General features: G+C 43.5%; 1 protein-coding gene across 1 annotated transcript; it reads left to right on the forward strand.

Annotated features, from left to right (window-relative positions):
• The first annotated feature begins 2619 nt into the window (after positions 1-2619).
• On the forward strand, positions 2620-19484 carry sertad4 (SERTA domain containing 4). The gene is made up of 4 exons (XM_085257307.1): positions 2620-3156; positions 16311-16483; positions 17754-17872; positions 18080-19484. The coding sequence occupies exons 2-4, from the start codon at positions 16330-16332 to the stop codon at positions 18962-18964; spliced, it is 1158 nt and encodes a 385-aa protein (XP_085113433.1). The 5' UTR covers positions 2620-3156; positions 16311-16329; the 3' UTR covers positions 18965-19484.
• Positions 19485-19769: the final 285 nt, after the last annotated feature.

Raw genomic sequence — 19769 nt, forward strand, 5'->3', positions numbered from 1 at the left:
ACATTTCTTAACCCGGCTTTAGTACTTTCAGCTTCTCCAAAGTTGTTTTCCTTGCTTGTTGGAGGGCAATAATTTGACTCCTCTGCAATAGAGCAGTGCATTTTGGGGGGGGTTTTAGGAAAGAGAATCTACTAATTTCATCAACTGAAACAAACATTTTTGTCCTCAAGCAGCTGCTCAAGGACCCGAGGGCCAACTACTTCATCTGCTGCCAGCATGTGAGACCATGAAGTGCTTTAGAAACAAGTGAAAATACTTGAAAGTCATTTTAAAATGCAGAATTTAAAGTTTTAGGTTAGTTCAGGGTCATTTGAAGAAGTTAAGATGTACAACAGCAAACTTTTGACATATGAATTTTCTGTTTAATGTGGTCTGTTTACAAAAACAGAAGTAAAATTTCCAATCAGGAAATTAAAAACAGATCTCTGTACATTTAAATTCAGTGCAGTGTACACATTTAAACTCTGCTGGTCTTCTTTTGCTTCCGTACCAAACGACAGAAACCTGTTTAACATCCCTTTGACGAGCTCTGAATGTGTTAATCTTTCACAGGCTGTGTTCCACTAATTACGTGTTCAGACTTGTACGTTTGCTGCATCGTTTCTTACGCTTTCGTTTAATTTACAAGATTTTAAGAATTTTCTGGTTTTTAAGGCTGGTTTTAATTTGTGATTTTATTTTATTTTTTAGAAACTACCTATGCCACAGAGGCATCGGTGCCTTACTGTTTTTCACTCAGCAACCTTGTGTTACAGTGTCTTAACGTACCTGTAAATGTATTTTTCTCCTGTACTTTGGACTGACTTTGATTTGTAAACTGTCTTATTAATTGACTTCTGATAGAGAATTTCTATGTGATAATATTGTTTAAAAAAGAAAAAAAAACGAAGAAACATCATCATGTAAGAGGTTTTTTTTTATTGAATTGTGTGTTGCATTTGAATCAATGTCCTAAAATTTGCCTTAAATTGCATTTCCACAAAATAACCAACAGGTGGAGCAACCATTGCATCCTGTTTCTTTTTTTTTCTTTTTTTGTCAATGTTTGAACTTCACTTACTTTATAAACTTTTAACTCTCCTCCGTTAAATGTAAACCACCGAAATTTGCATGAATTCAAAATAAGCGTGGCGGTGTTGTTTCTCGAAATCAGACTGCCTGCAGCTCATGCGGAGAGGGGCTCACTTGTACAGTGGCATCTTTTGATGAACGTTTCTGCCCCACAGGCAAAGATATCATAGCTACACCCGAGTGTACATCTAAATACCTCTCTGTTGCAGAAATCCTAAAAATGGCACAGAAATGGAACGTTAAAAAAACCAAACACATCTTTAGGTGGATATCTGTTACTCTACACCTAAATATGTTTGCACTTGTTGTACAAGAGTGTAATTAATTCCAGCTTCATTTTTATTGCACAGACAGACAACTTTAAAGCTGTCAGCCCTCTCCCCCCTCTTGTCGGGGACTTTGCTGTGGTGAAGTGACACCTCTGCTTTGTGTGATCCTGACACCCAGCAGTAGTTTGAGCTAAATATGAAAAGAAGGTAAAGAGAGAGAAAACAAGATCAGAGATACAAGGTTTTCACAATTAACTGTGTTCCCCGACACGTTCCACAGCTGAACGCAGAACAAAGCGCTCTCAGGGAGAAACACTGGAAAATAAGATTCAGTGGCTGCTGTGGAATCAAAGGGGAAATGCATAACAGATGAGAGGGGTTTGCTCCCTCCCCTCTCTTTGTCGGTCACATCCCTGCAGAGCAGATCTTCCAACACACAACCTGTCTGAAAAAAAAACCTGTTAGAATCCTTCAGGTGCTGTCGGAAATTATATTATTACAGCCAGAGTGCACGTGGACGTTTGAGAAAGTAAATGAAGTCAATGGTGTAGCCAATAAAAACAATAAGCAACTGCCAGGATGGCTGAGCAATAAGTAGTCCTGCAAAACAAACAAAAGAGGCATTAATTTACTGACATTAGTTAAACTTAACTGAAGCTGAAGGAGATTTTAGTAAGTAGAAGAGAAAGTAGTTCTTCAGGCAGATATAAACGAAAGCATCCAAACTTACAAAAAGGCACGCACACTGCTGCAGCACTTGGCTTCATTAACTATAATCCAAACACTGAGGTGATTTCATTTCTCCAGCGAGCAACAACAGTCCTACAGAGTGTCTGCAGAATACCAACATTTGATGGCTCCAGTCAAAAGCCGAAGTACACGCTTTTTAGAGACCAGGGGATTATGTAAAGTGGTTAATAAAGAAAATATTAAGTAGATTAAGCAATACCCATCTGCAACTTGGATTCAAATTATTCTCAACTACTGATTAACAGGCACAAACAACCACGCCACGTTCAAACTCACTTAAATTACCTTTCTTCCTCATTCTGATGGTGGCTTTGAACTTCGGCAGGTCGTCTCGACCACGTGGACATGACATTGGAATTGGCTGACTTTTAATTTGTACCAGGGATCCCCCACATAACAACCTATCACGTGTTAATAAAAACGCTCTTCTGCGGGTGCTTTTTGCAAAAATAATATAAAATTAATCGACATACAATAACGCGGGCGCGATAAGTCACTCAGAACGGGAGAGTGGGGGAAGTTCCGAGCAGGCCGTGAACTCCTCAGCAGTACTGGTCGGGATGGAGCTGCGGCGCTGCTGCTGTTGTTTTCTCTCCGCCGCACGTTCATATTAACTGTCAACCGACGGGAGCAGGTCGGGACCCTCTGCGCGGAGAAGCACCGTGAATGGACTACCACAGACAGCGCTGGGGCTCGCCTTTATCCCTCCGCCGAAGAGAAGACAAGAAAACATCAAATAAAACAGCTGCAGCATCTGTCAACCTTTGCAGTCTAGAAAAACGCGCGGGTGCAGTAAGAAAAACGGCGCGCGCTCACTGATTAGTATGTAGACAAGTCGCTAATTAACTGGTAATTACACAAGTAGTATTTAAACCCGCCTGTGCGCCTCGCGTGTCTGCCAGGAGTCTAAAATTAGACCGAGGCAGAGCCGCCGGAGGACGCGGTAGTATTTATTTAGTAGTTGGTTGTTGTTGTTTTTTCGTTTTTCATTAACGCACCTTGGATTCCTGCCGTTACCACAAAGCAAGTGTGGAGCCGAGGACGAGGTCCAAACAATTCAAGTCAGGTAAGATCACATCTGCTCGCTCTAATGTGTGAACGTGCTCAGGATCCCGGCGCTGGAAAGTAAAAGTAGGCTATTAAAATGAAGTAGTAAATGGTCTCGGTTCGTTTTTGAATCACTGCGCGGTCCTTGTTTTCAGTCTGCTTGTTAAACAGTAGCTTATGATTTTGTTTTAATGTGCTACATGTTAAGTTGTGAATGGAAAATGTTTATTGAAACTGTTTTTGTGCGTCCTCCTGATTTTACCGACCTGAGTAAACTGTTGGATAAACCTGATTTAGATCTTGCTACCTGCGGGACTAATGAGAATCGGGGCGCTCAATAGCTCACTGGTTTGACGTGACAGACACCGAGGTCCTACACATTACGCAGGCTGACATAACCAGCCACCCTCCTGGCACCCATCCAGCCTCACTTCATTATTTTTGTGGCGACTGCTCTTGGCTGCAAATCCTGAAGTGGCGGTTGCCTGTATTACTGCTGCCTTCTGAAAGGACAGGCTTTTAGGCGATTTAGCTCAATCCTGATCTTCTGTTGTCTCCTTGATGTCATTTCTGTGCTTTCTCGGGCTTAGAGTCACAAGCATCCACTGCTCCCAGGGTGGACTATTAACACCCTGTTAGCCCCAGATGGGATTAAAAAATTCCAGCCTGGCATGCGTAATGGAGTGAAGGCAATAAATAAACATCATCTCCCTCCGCCTTTCTGTATCTGCTGTTTTGGTGAAATAAAGGCTTCGAGTGCAGCCGGCTGGTAATAGTGTTGGATGCGCTTCACCTCCTCTCGCTGCCAACAACATCCGGAGTCACTTGCCAGGAATTCCACCTTTGCTATTTGTTTCCCTTGGAGGCGGGTGAAAAGTGCTATGTGGAATATAGTGAAGCACGCAACAGGGAGAAACATCCAGGTCAGACAGTACAGACGAGAGGCGCTGTAACAAGAGGAAGCGTCGGGGCTTCTGCAGCACGGTGGACGGCTTCTTGGCATCCAGCTCGGGCAAGTCCGATGCCAGATCCCTTCTCTTTGCTGCCTGCCAGAGCCCCTCCACCCCACCGTCTTTATCAAAAGCCTCACTGTGATTTCCCCCTTTCAGTTCTGTTGCTGAGCTATCAATCATATCTCGCTCTCAGCAGACTCTTCTGCTCATTAAGGATGTGAACCTGTAGGTAGCCTGCAGCCCCCCCAGCTATTCATCTCCCTCAGTGGGGCGCAGAGACTCACATCTGGAGCAGCATTGCAAAACATGGCTCTTAGCAGACATGTAGTGTACGCTTAAGGAGATTCAGCGCACTGGTGCCAAGCATAAAATTAACAAGTGTGCGGCTCATACACAAACCTGCACTGGTATGTAATTAGGCAGAAAAGCAGAAAAAGGATAGATGTAGTGGATTATAGAGACTCCACTGCAAAGGAAAGTCTGGAAAAATAATGCTGAAGGGACGTCAGTGGTGATGATAGCTGGCTGGCTTCACATCATCCCCTTTGTCCCTCTCTTTCCCTGCTCTGTTTTGTGTAAAAGGTCTCAGCCAAGACAAGTTGAGCTGCTTTAGTGAGTGTTTTTGTGTGTGTGTCAGGACCGCAGGGTGTAGCCCCAGACTTTTTTTTTTCCTCCCCCCCCTCAGGCACAGCTTTCCCATCATGAATGCTCCTTTGTGCTCCAGAATGACACATAAGGACGGAGAGCAACTTCAGAGGAAAGGATAACGCAAGTTTGTTTCTGCACAATTAAGTGTAAAAATAGAGGAAGGTGCGACACGGCTCTCGCTTATAGCAAGGAGCTCACGGGCAGTATTTACAGCCCGAGATCCTGCGGCTCAAGAGGAATTTTCTCAAAGGTTTCTTTCAGTGCTTTAGTGTGGGTGTCTGGGGTGAATTTAGACCTGACAGAATTAATGCAACATGTACAAACACTGCTTCAAAATGCCTCACATTCCAGAAAGGAAAAGTAGTTAATCACTTATCATAACTGCTAACACATGTGCAGTCTTGGAGGATTTCACTCCCATTTTTTTATTAGCTTAAAAAAAAAATCACCTTTGGTTTCATGCACAGGTTCAGAAGGAAGAAGCAAAGTGGATTTGTTATACTGTCATCTGACAATGTGGTGGCTTTTTCTTCTTTTCTTTTTTGTACACAAACACACACGATGCCCTTGCTTGTCTTTAATGTGCGGCATGTCCACCTCTGGGAGCATCGGCAGTGACGTACTCACACACAACCCCGGCCCGTGAACCCTCACAGCCACAACAAGCCGTCCCCAGATAGTCCATAATGCAGCTTCCCTGTCACAACACATGTGTCACCGCTCAGCAAGAAGAGCGCCCGGTGAAAACCTCGAGGGCCCTGAACCCAGCTTAGTCACGCCACCGCGGCCAAGACGGCCCCTCTGATAGCTCCTGACAGGCTGCACGCTGGCACAAGCACAATCAAAGATGCAACGCAAAAAGGAGAAAAAAGCAAAGAAAGAAAATACTAGCGTAAGAGCAGAGGAGGCAGTTACTTGGGGAGCTGCAGTTTTTGACCTTGAAACAAACACCAGACAGAAATCATTTTTGCTTTCTGTAGCTGCTCGATAGAAAACGTAAATCTGGACCAAATAAAAGCATAACTCCACTGCCTTAGAGTCTGCACAGCTCCAGCTCAGATGGTGGGAATTTTGCCTCGTGCTGTATTTCAATTTTAATTGGGACATTCAGAGTAGCTGGACTTATTTGTGATTTTTTTTTTTTGTATTGCCAGATGTGTACCACTGGTGAAATTCTGGTCATATATCAGTGTTTATTTGGGGGGGGGTTCAGCTTGGTTTTGGCATTTATTAGCACACAGGAGTCCTTTTTGTAACCATAACTGACCATTTTAAATTCGTCATTGCATTACTAATGAACTTAACACCAAAAAACAGGAAAAAGCATCCAGTATCTGCCCACGTCTGTCGACAAGGCCAGCGATACGAGCCCTGTTGACATGTGTCTCGGGGCTTTTTTAAATCTCTGAAAAAAACCTGTTGATTGACTTTTTGTTCACACCTCTGCAGCGTTTCTCTCTGATTTAGTCAGCATGGCTACTGCTTCTGTTTGACTGCGGTCCACTTCACTAGCAGGGGGCTAATTGCTTTCCATTTGAGTGTCTCAGTTTTGATTCATGGCTCACAGCGCCTTGTTGTTGCTATTCTGAAGGAGATCTTGATGTCATGAAAGCTATTATCTACTCTCTATCTGTTCCCTCTCGCTGCTTCACCCTCTGATGCCAGCACTCGCGCACACTATCCGCCCCCACTTCAACAGGCGCGTTGATGGGTCGTAGCTTCTCCATATTGAGAAGAAGTGGGCTGCGTGTTAGCTTACAGTTCTCAGTTAAAGTATGCTGATCACCCTCAGTTCATCCTCTCTCATAGAGTTTATTAGTCATCCTGCCACTCTCTGCCAGCTGGTATTAACCTGCAGCACTTATTTTTTATGCAAAGTGTGTCAGCATCTAAATCCCTGTTTATATTTTACGTATTTTTATTAAATAACATTCGTTTTTTAATGCATCGTGTATACTAATGATAGTGTTAAAAAGATACAAAATGCTAATAATAATAAAAAACACATTGTGGGTATTTTATTATACTAAAGCAGGGATTTTATTCTGTTTCAATTGATTGATTAATAAGTTTTACTTTAAACTTTTCAGAATTTCCAAATAACCACAATTAGTCCAATATTTCCGACTGATTTTATGAACTCCTCACAGATGGGATTATACTGGTTTTATTCATCCATTTTCTTCCTCTTATCCAGTTCAGGGTTGCTGAATTGGATAAGTGGGGGATGATAAACAGGATACACCCTGGATAGGTCACCAGTCTGGGATGAAGCTGGAAGCATGTTGGCTTTAAACTGGATAAAAAAGCACGCCAAAGGAGCTAATTAAAACAATCAGACGGTCACCACATTATAGCTGCTAGCTAAGACTTCCACACTGTTATTTGTTCCTCAATGGTTAACAGTGACCATACACTGTGAGGTGTTCACAGCACTATGTTCTCTTGTCCTGCATAATGAGAAATTCATTGTATACAGTTTTCCAGCTGCTTCTTCATGCCAACGGGAGCCAGCTGAGGTGATGTGGGCATTGGGTCAGGGTGCCTCATGGGTGACTCCCTTTGAAGGTTTTCCATGAACAGCCGACTGGAGACTTTATTATTTATCTGGCCTCGGAACGCTTCAGAATCACCTGGGAGGAAGTGGAAAGTTTTGCTGGGGAGAAGGATGCCTCCAATATCCTGCTAGCCTGCGTCCAAAATGACCTGGCGTTGGATAAGTGGAAAATGATCGCTGACACAAATGCAACTCCAAGTTCTTTTAGTGGTCAATTATTTAGTGAGTTGAATTTTGAGGCAGACACGCTACTAAATTAACATTTTTAACATTACAACGGCAAAACAAGTCAACCCCAAAGCGATAGAAAGCCAGGATTTTGTCTCGCTGTATCACTTTATGTACAGTTTGTTTCCGTTGCTCTTTGTCACATTTTCTGATTCACCAACTCTCAGCTTCGCACTTTGAAGGTGCTATTTTAACTCTGTGTTACACAAACAGGTGGGTGGAAATGCAGTTAATGAAGCGCAGAATCAGTGCAAGCAGCTGCATCCTTTTGGAATGACATTTATTGACTGTGTAAGCTCTCGTTAGTACACATTTCTGTATCCATATTGTAGATGATGCTGTTTAAAGTTTTGAGTTGCCGAAAGGGTTTCTGGCTGCTTTTGTGCCACATTTAATTGTACTTTATTTGCATTTGCAGTCAGATGCACATTTCTAGAAGCTTTCAGTATTTGAAAGCCTCTGTAGTGAAAGCGAGACTGAGGATAGAAAAGACCACGTGTTGTATTGATGCATCTGGCCAGGTATCTCTAGACACAACAGGTACTCCACATGTGACAGGTTTCAGTGCCGCTGTCCCCGTCACATCACATCAGCATTCAGTGTCTGTGTGTGAGCAGAGGCAGCAGGCATCACACTATAAAGAAAAGCAAGGGAGCAGCGAAGGCAGTGCCGACACTCAACTTTTTCCTCTTCCTGCGAGATCCAAAGTGCCTGCCGTGAGATCACAGAGCTCTGAGGAAGCCTGCTGTTGAAACTCCCGTCAACGCAACCACAGGCAGCTCTTTCAGGGCTACACCCACTTATCTTCCCACTGTGGAGATGTGTCGCTTAGATTTGGTCCACCACACAAACTGCCAGCACACGCACGCACCTGCCTGTATCTGTGCAGGAGCAAGTACTGACACACACAAAGGCTGACAGTGACAGGAGCTGACGCTGTTGACAGTGAATTTTTAAAAGCCTTTTTTTGCTTCATGCATATGCATAAGGTCAATATCAGTGTGCTTCTCAGGGCTTTATATCTTCCAGATGGTGTCCCACAGCAAGCCTGGGTGTTCTATTATTACTGCAGAGGTACAAAAAGCAATTAATACAATTTAAATGTATGATATTAGTCCCAACCAACATGGTGCCATACCAGCTGTAAAGGCACCTGGAAATGAAATATGAGAGAGAGTTTATCAGACTGTCAGCTCTTCTGAAGTAGACAAAGTGTTTTTAAAAGCAAAAAGAAATGTCGGTGTCGTGCTCAAAAGGGCCCTCATCTGACATTAAAGTCGAGAACTGACGTCAGGTTTTTTAGGCAGATGCGTGTTGAAATTTTGGTTTGCCCTTTTTCTGTGCTTTGGGGCCAGAGAGTTTGATACCCACTGCTTTATAATGCATTGTATTAAATGCATTTCACCTCACCTTACTGGCATTCAGTGCCATCAAAGGAGCCCTTCAGTGACCGAGCACCTCAGGAAATACAGAACTCGTTCATTTTTGGACTTTCTTATAGAAACTTTGATATATCCCAATTTGTATTTTAAACTTGAATAATGACAATTTAGTGTTACAGATTTTTCATCTTTTGGACAATAATTAAAATTAAAAAGGAATTAATTTACTCATTAAAAGAGAAGAAACTGCAGTTACATTGATGTTTCCACATTTTACATTACTGCTCATATATCTCTGTGTCAAAGGTCATTTTTTTACCCAGAAGCACCTAATCATGACCCCAGTGTTCACACTTATAATATTACCTACTTATCTAGAGCTATATAACATCTGCAGCAGGTTATTTATTTATTTATTTTATTAAGATTTGAGGACTGCAAACATAGTTGCTCCTTGTCAGAATTTGTGCTCTTGTTGCTCTGGCTGTGCATTTGTTGCAATGGAATATGGCAGAACAAAATCTTGCCGACACACTTGTGTCCTCTGCGCAATTCCCTTTTGCACAATTTATCTGCTTGATTCTGCGTGGTTGTTACGTCGTGACACATCGCATGTTTGTGTGCGAAGCTCTCAGGCCGTCCGGGATCTATTTTGATGCGAAAACCACAGACATCTTTTCCCTGCTATCTGCTCCCCTAAGGCTTGAAGTAAAAACCTGGCCAAAGAAACAGGGAGTAAACACTTAGCACACACACACACACACACACACACACACACACACACACACACACACACACACACACACACACACACTGTTAAACACATGCTGGATTGATTAGCATTTTTGAGGCCGCAGAGAAAAATACTTTGAGAGAGAGCACAGAGTTTATTAGAGACATGCTTCAAAGCTTCTCAGAATCAGTGGACAAATAAAATCCCCCATGTTTGGCTGGTGCTCATTTTTTTTTCTCTTAAATATTCCTAAAAAACAGCAGCTGACAAGATGCAGACAACACGCTCTCATATATTAAAATACTGTGAGCTGAGGGTCCTGGTTTACCCACCTTAATGTCATAAATGCCTGTGACTACAGAGTATCACGTTCAGCATAAAAACCTGCTGTGTGTGTGTGTGTGTGGATGCTGTGCAGCAGTTGCAAACAAAATGTGAAAACAAAAGCTGCTGGCAGTGGTACAGTGTTCACTTCTAAGGCATGTAGCTGCAGAAAAATGAAGAAGATGAACACCGAAGTCCAGTAAAATCCAGCTGTTAACACCGTCATAGTTGGAGGTGTATGTGTGACACCACTCACAAGATTGTAGCTGTGGTTTCCAGTCAGGAGGGTCACAGTACAATAGGAGGTGTCACGCCAACATTCACGTCAAGAAAAACCAACTTTTTTGTCACATACAGTCACCGGACACTTTTTTAGGTATACTTGCTCAGTTGCTTATTAACACAAATATCTAATCACATGGCAGCGACTCAGTGTACTTAGGCATGAAGACGACCTGCTGAAAATCACACCGAGCATTAGAATGAGAGGTGATTAGACTTTAAACGTGGCATAGCTCTTGGTGGCAGATGGGCTGCTATTCCCATCTCTAGGGTTTACAGGGAACGTTCGACGTTCAGGGATAAAACATCTCATAGATGTCAGAGGTTAAAGAAAATAGCCAGATCACTTTCAGCTAATAGGAAGGCAACAGCAACTCAGATAATGCAACACAGAAGAGCATCTCTGAGTGCAGAGCACATCAGCAGAAGAGCACACCAGAAGCCAGTCCTGTCAGCTAAGAACAGGAAGCTCAGCTTCCAATTCTCACAGGTTCATTAAACTGGAGTCATGGATTTTTCAAATATTTGAAAAACACGATGCTGTGAGTCATATGTTCCTGGCACACTTTGTGCTCCTTGGTACCAAAGGAGCAACTGAACGTTTTTTTTAAACATGACACCAGATCTCATCATAGGTGTTCAGCCGAAAAATCTGCACCCTGCTCAATCTTTTCCATTAAGAAAAAGAATTGCCAGTACCAAGAGTCCAACCTCGTGCTAGCAAGGTGTACCTAAAAACGTGTATCGATAAATGGACACCTAAAATAACCAACATGAGCCATTTACATAGATAATGAGATGCAGATTATTAATGTATTACAGCAGCAGTTTCTAGGAACAGCAGGAACAATATGTATAGCGTACATATGAACACAAGAAGCGAGACATATCAGTAATTAGATAAATACAGTTTTTATGTAATATTAAATGCATTATATAGAAGCTTTATTTCTAGAACTGTTCAAGTTCTCCAATAAACCTGTCACGGTTCTGTTGTTTCAGGCTGTCGTGTCTCTTTGTCTGATCTCAGACCGACTCTGTGATGTTCCCATTGATGGGCTGCACTATGAAATGAATTTGACCTACTTAGCTTTACCTTGGGGGCTATCAAGGAATGTCAGGATTAATGAACTCTACGACACTAAAACCATAATTAAGATACACACTAACTAATGTGGAGCTTGTGCCCTTTCATGTAAAAGCAGTGGGGTTTGCTTCGCCCCACTGCCGGTCACAGAGGCATTTCTGCGTATTTCTCATGAGAAGGATCAAATGTAATCCATATCCAAAACAAATGTGAGAAATTTTTAAAATCTAATACAGGATGAAGGCAGAAGGAAAGCTGAGGAAAAAACACCAGATAAGTTCTGTTAATGTGTGTCATGGATTCATCTGTAATCCTCTCTATTGTTGGATTTTGTCACTTTATTTAGGCCCAAAGAACAATAAAAAAATCCCAGCTGCAACTTACATTTCATAGGATGGTTTACTTGGGAAGTTTAACCTGACATTATAAAGTTTTGTAGTTTCGCTCTTAAGCTCTTCTCCTTGTGGCTGAAGATCACGATGTTAGCTGTACGTTTGCAGCCGTGGTGCAGAATAAATTTGACACCCTAATGGTGTTGCATGATAAATGACTATGTAAGCATGCGACGTGTCCAACACCTTTGCGGAGTACTGTGATAACTGAACACCTCCATAGAAATATGTGTGTCTGAGCACCGTGGTCAGCATTTGTGGTCCTTTCTTGGCTTCCCTTTCAAAATGTTTCAGGACACATCAAGCTGTGTGTGTCTGAGTGTGTGTTCGCCTGCCTGTCTCAACGCTGGAGGGAGGGAGTCAATCACAGCAGCAGAAATCATCCCTGCAGGCGATCTGTCTCCACTCATGACAAGGCTCCTAAGGCACTTATCTTTCGTTCCCTGACTCATACCATCTATCCCGCGCTCCCTCTGTCGCTTCCCCCCCTCAGTCTTCCTTCCTATTCGCGATCACTCTCTGTATCCCTCCCACGGTTTGTCTCGTGCCCTGGCACCGCAATTAACTTCTCATCATCAAAGAGTGTAATGAAAAAGAAGGCGAGATGGAGAGTCAGACAGAGTTAGGGAAGCTGCGAGAGAAGAAAGATAAGAGGGATGGAGCCAGAGGAGCTGTGACTGAACAGAGGTGAAGCACTCACACAATGCTAGCACACACTTGTGCGCACTCAGTTTTTTTTCTTCTGTTTTTTTGCCCCTGAAATGCACACATTCAGAAAAAGAACGGGAGGAGAGATTATTCTCTCCTCGTTCCCTCGTTCCCTGCTTTTATTCCTCAACCCTCCGTTTCTTCCTCCTTCTTCTTTTACAGACACACACACTTGTTCTCACTGCCTCCTCCTCCTCCCCCTCCTTTTCTTTGAAGAACAAGAAGTATTGCTGCACATGTAGGGAAGCTGCTCTGTCGGCATTCTCATTGTTTTTCTTCACCCCCTTGGTTCAGAGAGCTGTCAACTGTGACCGCTGTTGAAAGGATGTCGGCAAGAGACTGAGAGAGGGATTCAGGCGGAGAGGGTGGGGGGATGAAAGAGACGAGCGAAGGAGGGAGAGGGGATGTCGAGATGGAGGTCCCTACGGAGGGCAGAGGGAGTAATGGCATGCTTGTTTCTTTGTGCCCGAGCAAACGTTGCAATAGCAGCGGTAAGGGGAGGTGATGGAGGGAAAAAATAGCTGAGGGCAAAAAAGCAGCTTGGGGTGGAGAGATGAGAGGGGCCAAAGCTGCTAATGAAGCATGGCACTAGCGCTCAATAACAGTGACATAATTGGCCTTAGTTGGTGGTCCTCAGGTGTGGAAACCCTCAGCAGTGAAATGCAGTTCACAGAAGTATGATTTGACTAATTTGACAGCATGTTAGAAAATGTGCATAATTCACAATGTAACATGGTGGATTATGACCAAAACCAGAATAGCTGAGTTGCAGGCTCCAGCGGGGAGTCAGAAGAAAACCCTCAAGCTCTTTCTGGCCTGTTCTCCGTCTGATTCCTCCACATGTGCCGACATTAAAATCTGCTTGCTGAATTTCCCCAACCACAGTACCACAGTCTGTGTGCCCGTTACCTCAAATTTAGGGCAAGTGTTTAAAATCATCACTTTCTCCTCCATATATAGTCAAAATTCACCAGCTGCTCCTCTAAGCCTATTTGTGTGTGATGAAGATGGACAAAGCCACTGTGGTGTCACCCAAAATCCTGTTTTTAAAACCTCAAGCATCTTAGGGAGACTGCATCCATACTTGAACTAACAGAACCATAATTTACAAAATGAATATTAAGTAAGTTGCATTAAGTTGGCTTCAAACAAGAAGTTGAAATGATTAAGTAGGACAGCACTCTCCAAGTTTGTCTCCTTTCTGAGCTAACATGCTATGTTAACCTCTTGCAGTAAATTTCTTTGTTCATTTAGAGGCTGCAGGGAGTCCTTCATCTCATTTCTTCAGCTTCCCAGCCCTTTTTTTTCTTTTCAAATCAAATTTGTTCCCAAATGTTCAGCGATTGCTGGACTGATGTTGGTTGTTGGACGTCTCGCCCAACCGTATCATCCTGACCTTATCTGTCTAGGATATATCCTGCCTCTTTCCCAGTGTCCCAGTGTCATCTCCCTCCAACCTTAAGTGGATAAGCAATTAAAAAGATGGGTGGATGTGTTTTCCTTACATACCTTTACAAATGTCACTTTTTCATTTTCATTTGTTCCACACAAAATATTTTGTCTACTATAATCATCTTTAGTTTTACATGTTTCTCCCATTTGTACACTTTAATGTACTTTATATACACTTTACCAATATCCAGTGTTCTCTTCTGCTTTTGCGTATGACTATTGAAATCTTGAAAAACTGTGACCGTTCATAACAGGCGGATCCAGCAGACAGGAGCACAGCCCGGGATAGAAGCTAAAGCCATGTGAACTGGTCAGCAGCAAAGTGGATTTTAGCTGCCTAAAAGAAATCAATATTGGTCTAAGTGTGTGCTCTATTTAGTACATTTTAAAACTGACAAAAACAGCACTTTAACCTCAAAAGAGACTGGTTGTGTCACTGTGTGACTTTTTTTTATTAGTTTGAAAGCAAAGCTGCAAAAAGTGACGCAGCTTTGTTGAAGAAGTGATTTATGAAAAGCCAAAGTACGAAAACATAAATGATATTGTCTAATTCTGCAGGTCTGAAAATATGTGATATGATGAGGAGAGACTATTGATCTTTGGTGTTACTCCTGTCTTCTCAATGTTGGTCGATTCCAAAGAGTGTGTACTCTAACCGACTTTTAGATGTTTTCGCGTTTACCCATCGCGAGGCAGTGGACGTTTAAATGACCCTCTCTAGGTCACAGCTTTGCAAAGAGGCTGAGTTTCATGCAGTGACAGTAATTCAGTGGATTGCCAAACACAGTTTTTTGGTTTGTTTTGTTCTCTCTTGATGTTTGCATTTACATTTTTCCATTGCAAGCTTAACCACTTGTTGTTCTCTTGTCTGTATCAGCTTAATTTCCTAAATATGCACTTCACTTTCATTGACCCCGCTGGCTATTTCTTCCGATGCTGCAGCTCGTGCAATCGCGGCGACGTGTAAATCCTGCCATCATGAGGTCGTAGCTCACAGGGGGTCTTGTTCATGAGTGAGGATAAAATGGAGCATAAAATTAACTACATTGCCAGATTGCTGCAACAACTGCAGTGGTGTAGAAAAAAAATAGCACAAGACTGGCAATGTTGAGTTTTAAAGCATGTCTGCTGTATGCACCGCCGTTGTATGTAATCCATTACTCCCCGGGGACGAGTAGATTGGATTGGTGAGAGCAGCTCTGTCTGAGCTGATGTTTCGTTGGCTTTAGGTGTGCCTGATTAGTCAGTTAAAGGCAAACGCTAGAAAAGCTGCACAGAGAAATAAAACTGTTCAGCCAAGCAAAACTGGGAGCTTATTGAAGCGGACATTTTAATCAGCTACCCAACAGGGGTGAAGCTGAGATGGTGTCGCCTCAGTTTGGTCTGTCAGGATGGATTGTGGGCGATGATATCTGTTCGAGCGGGCAGGTGGAGGAGGGGCAGGAGAAGCTTTGAGGAGGAAAGGTGGTGACAAGGAGGTCCGGCAGCTGATAACTCAAACAGCTGGCTCTGCATTCTGCATGAAGGGGGGAAAATATCAACAGTGAACCAAATGACAGCCATTCACTGTGATCAAAAGAGCGATTCGGCGTCTCTCTGCTGATTCGCAGGATCACAGACAGATTTTGGCTGTCGGGCCACTCGGCATCTTCACAGTAGGGCTCTGTTTTCAGATTGAAAAAGCTCAGTTGGCAGGTTACTGCTGCTCGCTGCCAAGTAATATCTTGGTGTCTTAGCGGTGTCACTTCAGTTTCAAACGTAAGGTGGTGCAGAGTGAAATATTTTGTTCTGTTCACACTTAATTCAGCATTAATAAGAATCAAATAAGCGCAGTGCCTGTTGGAAACATGTTGTCAAATCGTATGCCCTGTGCTCCGGTCCTGCTGGCACCGCGCACGTCATCTCCTTCGCTTCCTAGATTATCATGTTGTTGACACAGTCTTCCCAGTGTGATTTGATGTGTGGGATCCATTTCACCGAACAAATTGGTGTCAAACATCTCGCCAAGTCTCCCACCAACTAATCAATAGGGAATTCATGGTGTGAGTGGGTGTCATTTCTCCATCTGTCCCTCGCTTTACAGAACTGCGCATATAACGGAGCTGCCAACCATCTGCCAATTTTTAGCGCTCGCCATTATTGCCGTTCAGATGTGTCATGCAGCTCGAACAGAAGCTGGTTACTCCTCCACGCAAAATCAATGTATTTGGCAGCATCAGATAAACAGCTTGTTAACATTTACTGCGTCATTAGGGGAACATATGCAGAGCGCTTGTGAGATTTATGGAAACCGGTTCATTATTAACCGCTAATAGTGGATAAACCAAACTCAGTTTATCATTCTGTTTCCAAATACTGCGTAAGTTGATGTGATGTCTTTATAAGTGGAGGCTGAGCTTGGTCGTTCTTTTATTCTGTTTATTCCAGACCTGATTAGGAGAGAGAGATGACCCTTGTTTTGTCCATGAATCCTTTCCTGGACCCAGAGGGAGACCCTCCGCTCTCCACTTACCAGCCCATATGGGAGTCGGAGCGCTGCACTAAGACCTGCCTGTCAAACCCCGCCCCGCCATGCAGCTCCGAAGAACAATTCACTCCAGGTACACACAGACTGATGTTTGCATAGTTAAGTTGTTTATTCAAACTTGCACAATTAAAGTTGTTGAGTAAAACAAGCAGAGTTAAAACAGTTGTGTGGCCACGCTCGACCTTGTAATCTGAGCCATCTGCCCAAGCTTCATCAAGGCGACTTGCTCTCCAGGAACCAGAATGTAAGCATGCAGCGCTTCTTATGGGAGGTTGTAGCAGATGCTGTTGTGTTGAGCGGTCAGCTAATTAACATGGTAGCAGGCTGGCATGTGCTTCTTAGTTCCATTTTAATTTAGAGCCCACTCATAAGACAAAGACCCTGCAAAAGCTTCAAAAGATATGTTGGTATTTTAGTCTTGCATTAGACAGATGTTTCAGCTAAAGTATTAACTCTGACTCCGACCTTTCTCTGACCCTGGTCTCTGAGGTTTTGTCCCCTGACTTCACCCCAAGAATAAAAAAATTTAGTCGGGGTCGCCTCACAAAGTTTCTGTGTCTCTCTTTGGCACTTCTGAAATCTTAACATGTATTTCAGTGTCTTAAACATCCCCATAGTGTGCACATTAATTTCAATATAAAAATATTTCATTTATATTTACTATTTTTGGCTTCTGCATAAACGCCTGCAGGGACAGTTTACCCCCAAATCAAATTGATCTGTTTTTGCCTCTGGCCTGTGGTGCTGTTTATAAATCTAGATTATTCAGGTGTGAGTCACGTAGTGTTGGAGATACAGAGATGTCTCTTTTCGCTCGCATACGAGGCAGATGACACTCAAGCTTGCAGTGCTTAAAGCGACCCAAAATACAGCGGCAGTGTCTCTTTGCAGAAATCACGAGACCTGATTACTCAAATAAATATATAACAAATCAGCTCCACAAACCTTGTTGTGAGTAGTTTTATGTATTTTAAAGGCAACTGCAAGGTTTGTGGATTTGTTTAGTAACCATGTCGTAGGTTCTAAAAAGAGACACCGCTGCTGACTCTTTCAAATGTACTTTTGGCATGATAGCACGTGCCAGCTGCGTCCAATATATTCAACAGAAGGTGGATATCTCTACTGTGGATTTCTACGAAACTGGGCATCTCAGATGAAATAATACAGCTGGATAAACAGCACGACAGGCTGGACTGGGAACTGTTCCTTTAAGTAGCAGGAGTCTAAATATTCTATATTCAGTCGGTGATTAATGTTAGCTAATGTCACGCAGTAATGGTGAAAACTTATAGTTCATCAGTGCAAATGATTAATGGTGATATTCTCTCTCCCTCTCTGCGCAGAGTCATCCTGCAGACGAGTTCCTGATCATATTTCAATGTCGAGGATCGCGTACTTCAAGAGGAAGTTTGTTGATGATGATGATGAGGCACCCTTTAGCTTCAGGACATACTGCCAGACTGTAAGTATTGGTACAAACACACTGAGACAGAATAAGTGGAAAGACTGTTGAAAAGTGAAGCGTTTAGTTTATTCCGAAACACAAACTTTACAGTATCAGTGCTGTTTAATGCAAATATTTTTAAGTCCAGCTATTTCCGTCTCTGTATTTTGTTACTAATTGAGGCAGGTCACTGACAGGTAGATCTAATGGAAAACTGTCCTTCAGGTTGCACCGGTTCTGGAGGAGCGTGCCCACGTGCTGCGCCTCTCCCTGGAGAAGATGCGATTCATCGACGACCCCGAGGCATTCCTCCGCCGCTCCGTTCTTGTTAACAACCTCCTTCGGCGTCTGCGAGCAGAGATCCTGCTCCAGAGCACTGACTGGTGCTTTCCGCCCAACCCAGCGTTTGCCTCTGGCCCTTGCATCCTGCCTCCCAGCACTAACCCCGCTCACCAGGCACTCCACAGAGCAGTGCCCGCCCGCATCTGCTTAGCGCCCCAAGCCGGGCCGCCCTTACGCAAACGTTTCCGAATGGTCCGTGGGGGACAGGGGGATCTTCGCCCTGACTGTGCCCAGACATGCTGCTGCATCTACGCCGCGGCGGCCGCCGCAGGACACTACCTCCACCTCCCATTCTCCATGTACGATGCAGCGCTCTCCTGCTCGTCTGCACCGCACTCCTCCTCGTTTTTTCAGCTGGCCAGCCATAGTAAGTTAGGGCTGGCAGTGGCCGTGGATGATCGTGATGATGAGGATGACGATGTTGAGGAAGAGGAGGAAAATGAGGAGGAGGAAGAAGAGCGGGAGGAAGAGGAGGAGGACGAGGAAGACGATGATGAAAGAAGACAAGCGGGGCCTTCGGTTGATGTCGTTAGCAACAAATCAAGCCAGAAAAGTAGGACTAGGACCCTGCTAGGTGATGCACACGGGAGGACAGAGGACAGCTGCATGACAGATAGGGTGGAAGAAGAGGAGGGAGAGCAGGAGGAAGAAGAGGAGGAAGAGGAGGAGGAGGAAGAAGGCGTGAGACAGTGCCAGTGGGACTGTACTGCAACAGAAAGAGGGCCACACAAGCTGAGCTTTTGGCATCGGAGGGCTCACAGACAATAATTCAATAGCATTCTAAGTCTCCTAAAAATGTAATGATGACGACAACTGTCTCATAACAGATTAAGGTGGAAGCTACCTACACTATAGAAATGCCAAGTCAGCTTTATTTTAATGGGTTATTATACTTCAGGGTACACAGACACAGCTGTCATTAGCATTAGTGAGATGAAGAAAAACAGCCTCTTCTTGGCCTCTGTTGGCACTGCACACATTTCTCAAACAATTATAAAGACCAAGGTCACATATGGCGGGGTCTTAGGTCCCCAAAATGAAGTGAAGCTTGCTATTGCACTGTCTGCAAGACCATTTTCAAGCCCCACAGCACAAAGCATAAGGTCTCAAATGGGGCTTTTTTTATTGGTGCGACGGTCTCGTTTCAGGACCCTAAACAAGCCTATGAAATAATGGGTTGTGGATCTGGGAGTGTGTGTTTGCTTCTGTGTGTGTGTTTGCAACATAATATGTAGCATTTAAAAAAAAACTTGATTCTGAGCTGTTGTTTTTATTAATAAATCGGGGTGGGGGGGGGGGGTCACACATGATTATGCGTGACTGCTGATTTTGACGCTGACTCAGGCTATGGCGCGCGACAGTGCGGCGGCGGCACAATATCGTTTATTCTTCAGATTACTTTAAAACAACACAATCATGAACATTGTTAAATCACATTTTCAAAGTGCCTTAGTGTTTTTATAGATTCATGTATATGGCGTGTTTATGTATTTGTTCTTGTTTTTAACGTAGCTATCTCGCATTCCAAGCGACTGCGTTTGACTAAAACAGGACACGGGCATGTAGTTAAATG

This window comes from Mchenga conophoros, linkage group LG19, assembly GCF_057382185.1.
Source record: "Mchenga conophoros isolate Kocher_MC1m ecotype Shallow Benthic linkage group LG19, M_conophoros_male_GT1.1, whole genome shotgun sequence".
Classification (NCBI taxonomy): Eukaryota; Metazoa; Chordata; class Actinopteri; order Cichliformes; family Cichlidae; genus Mchenga; species Mchenga conophoros.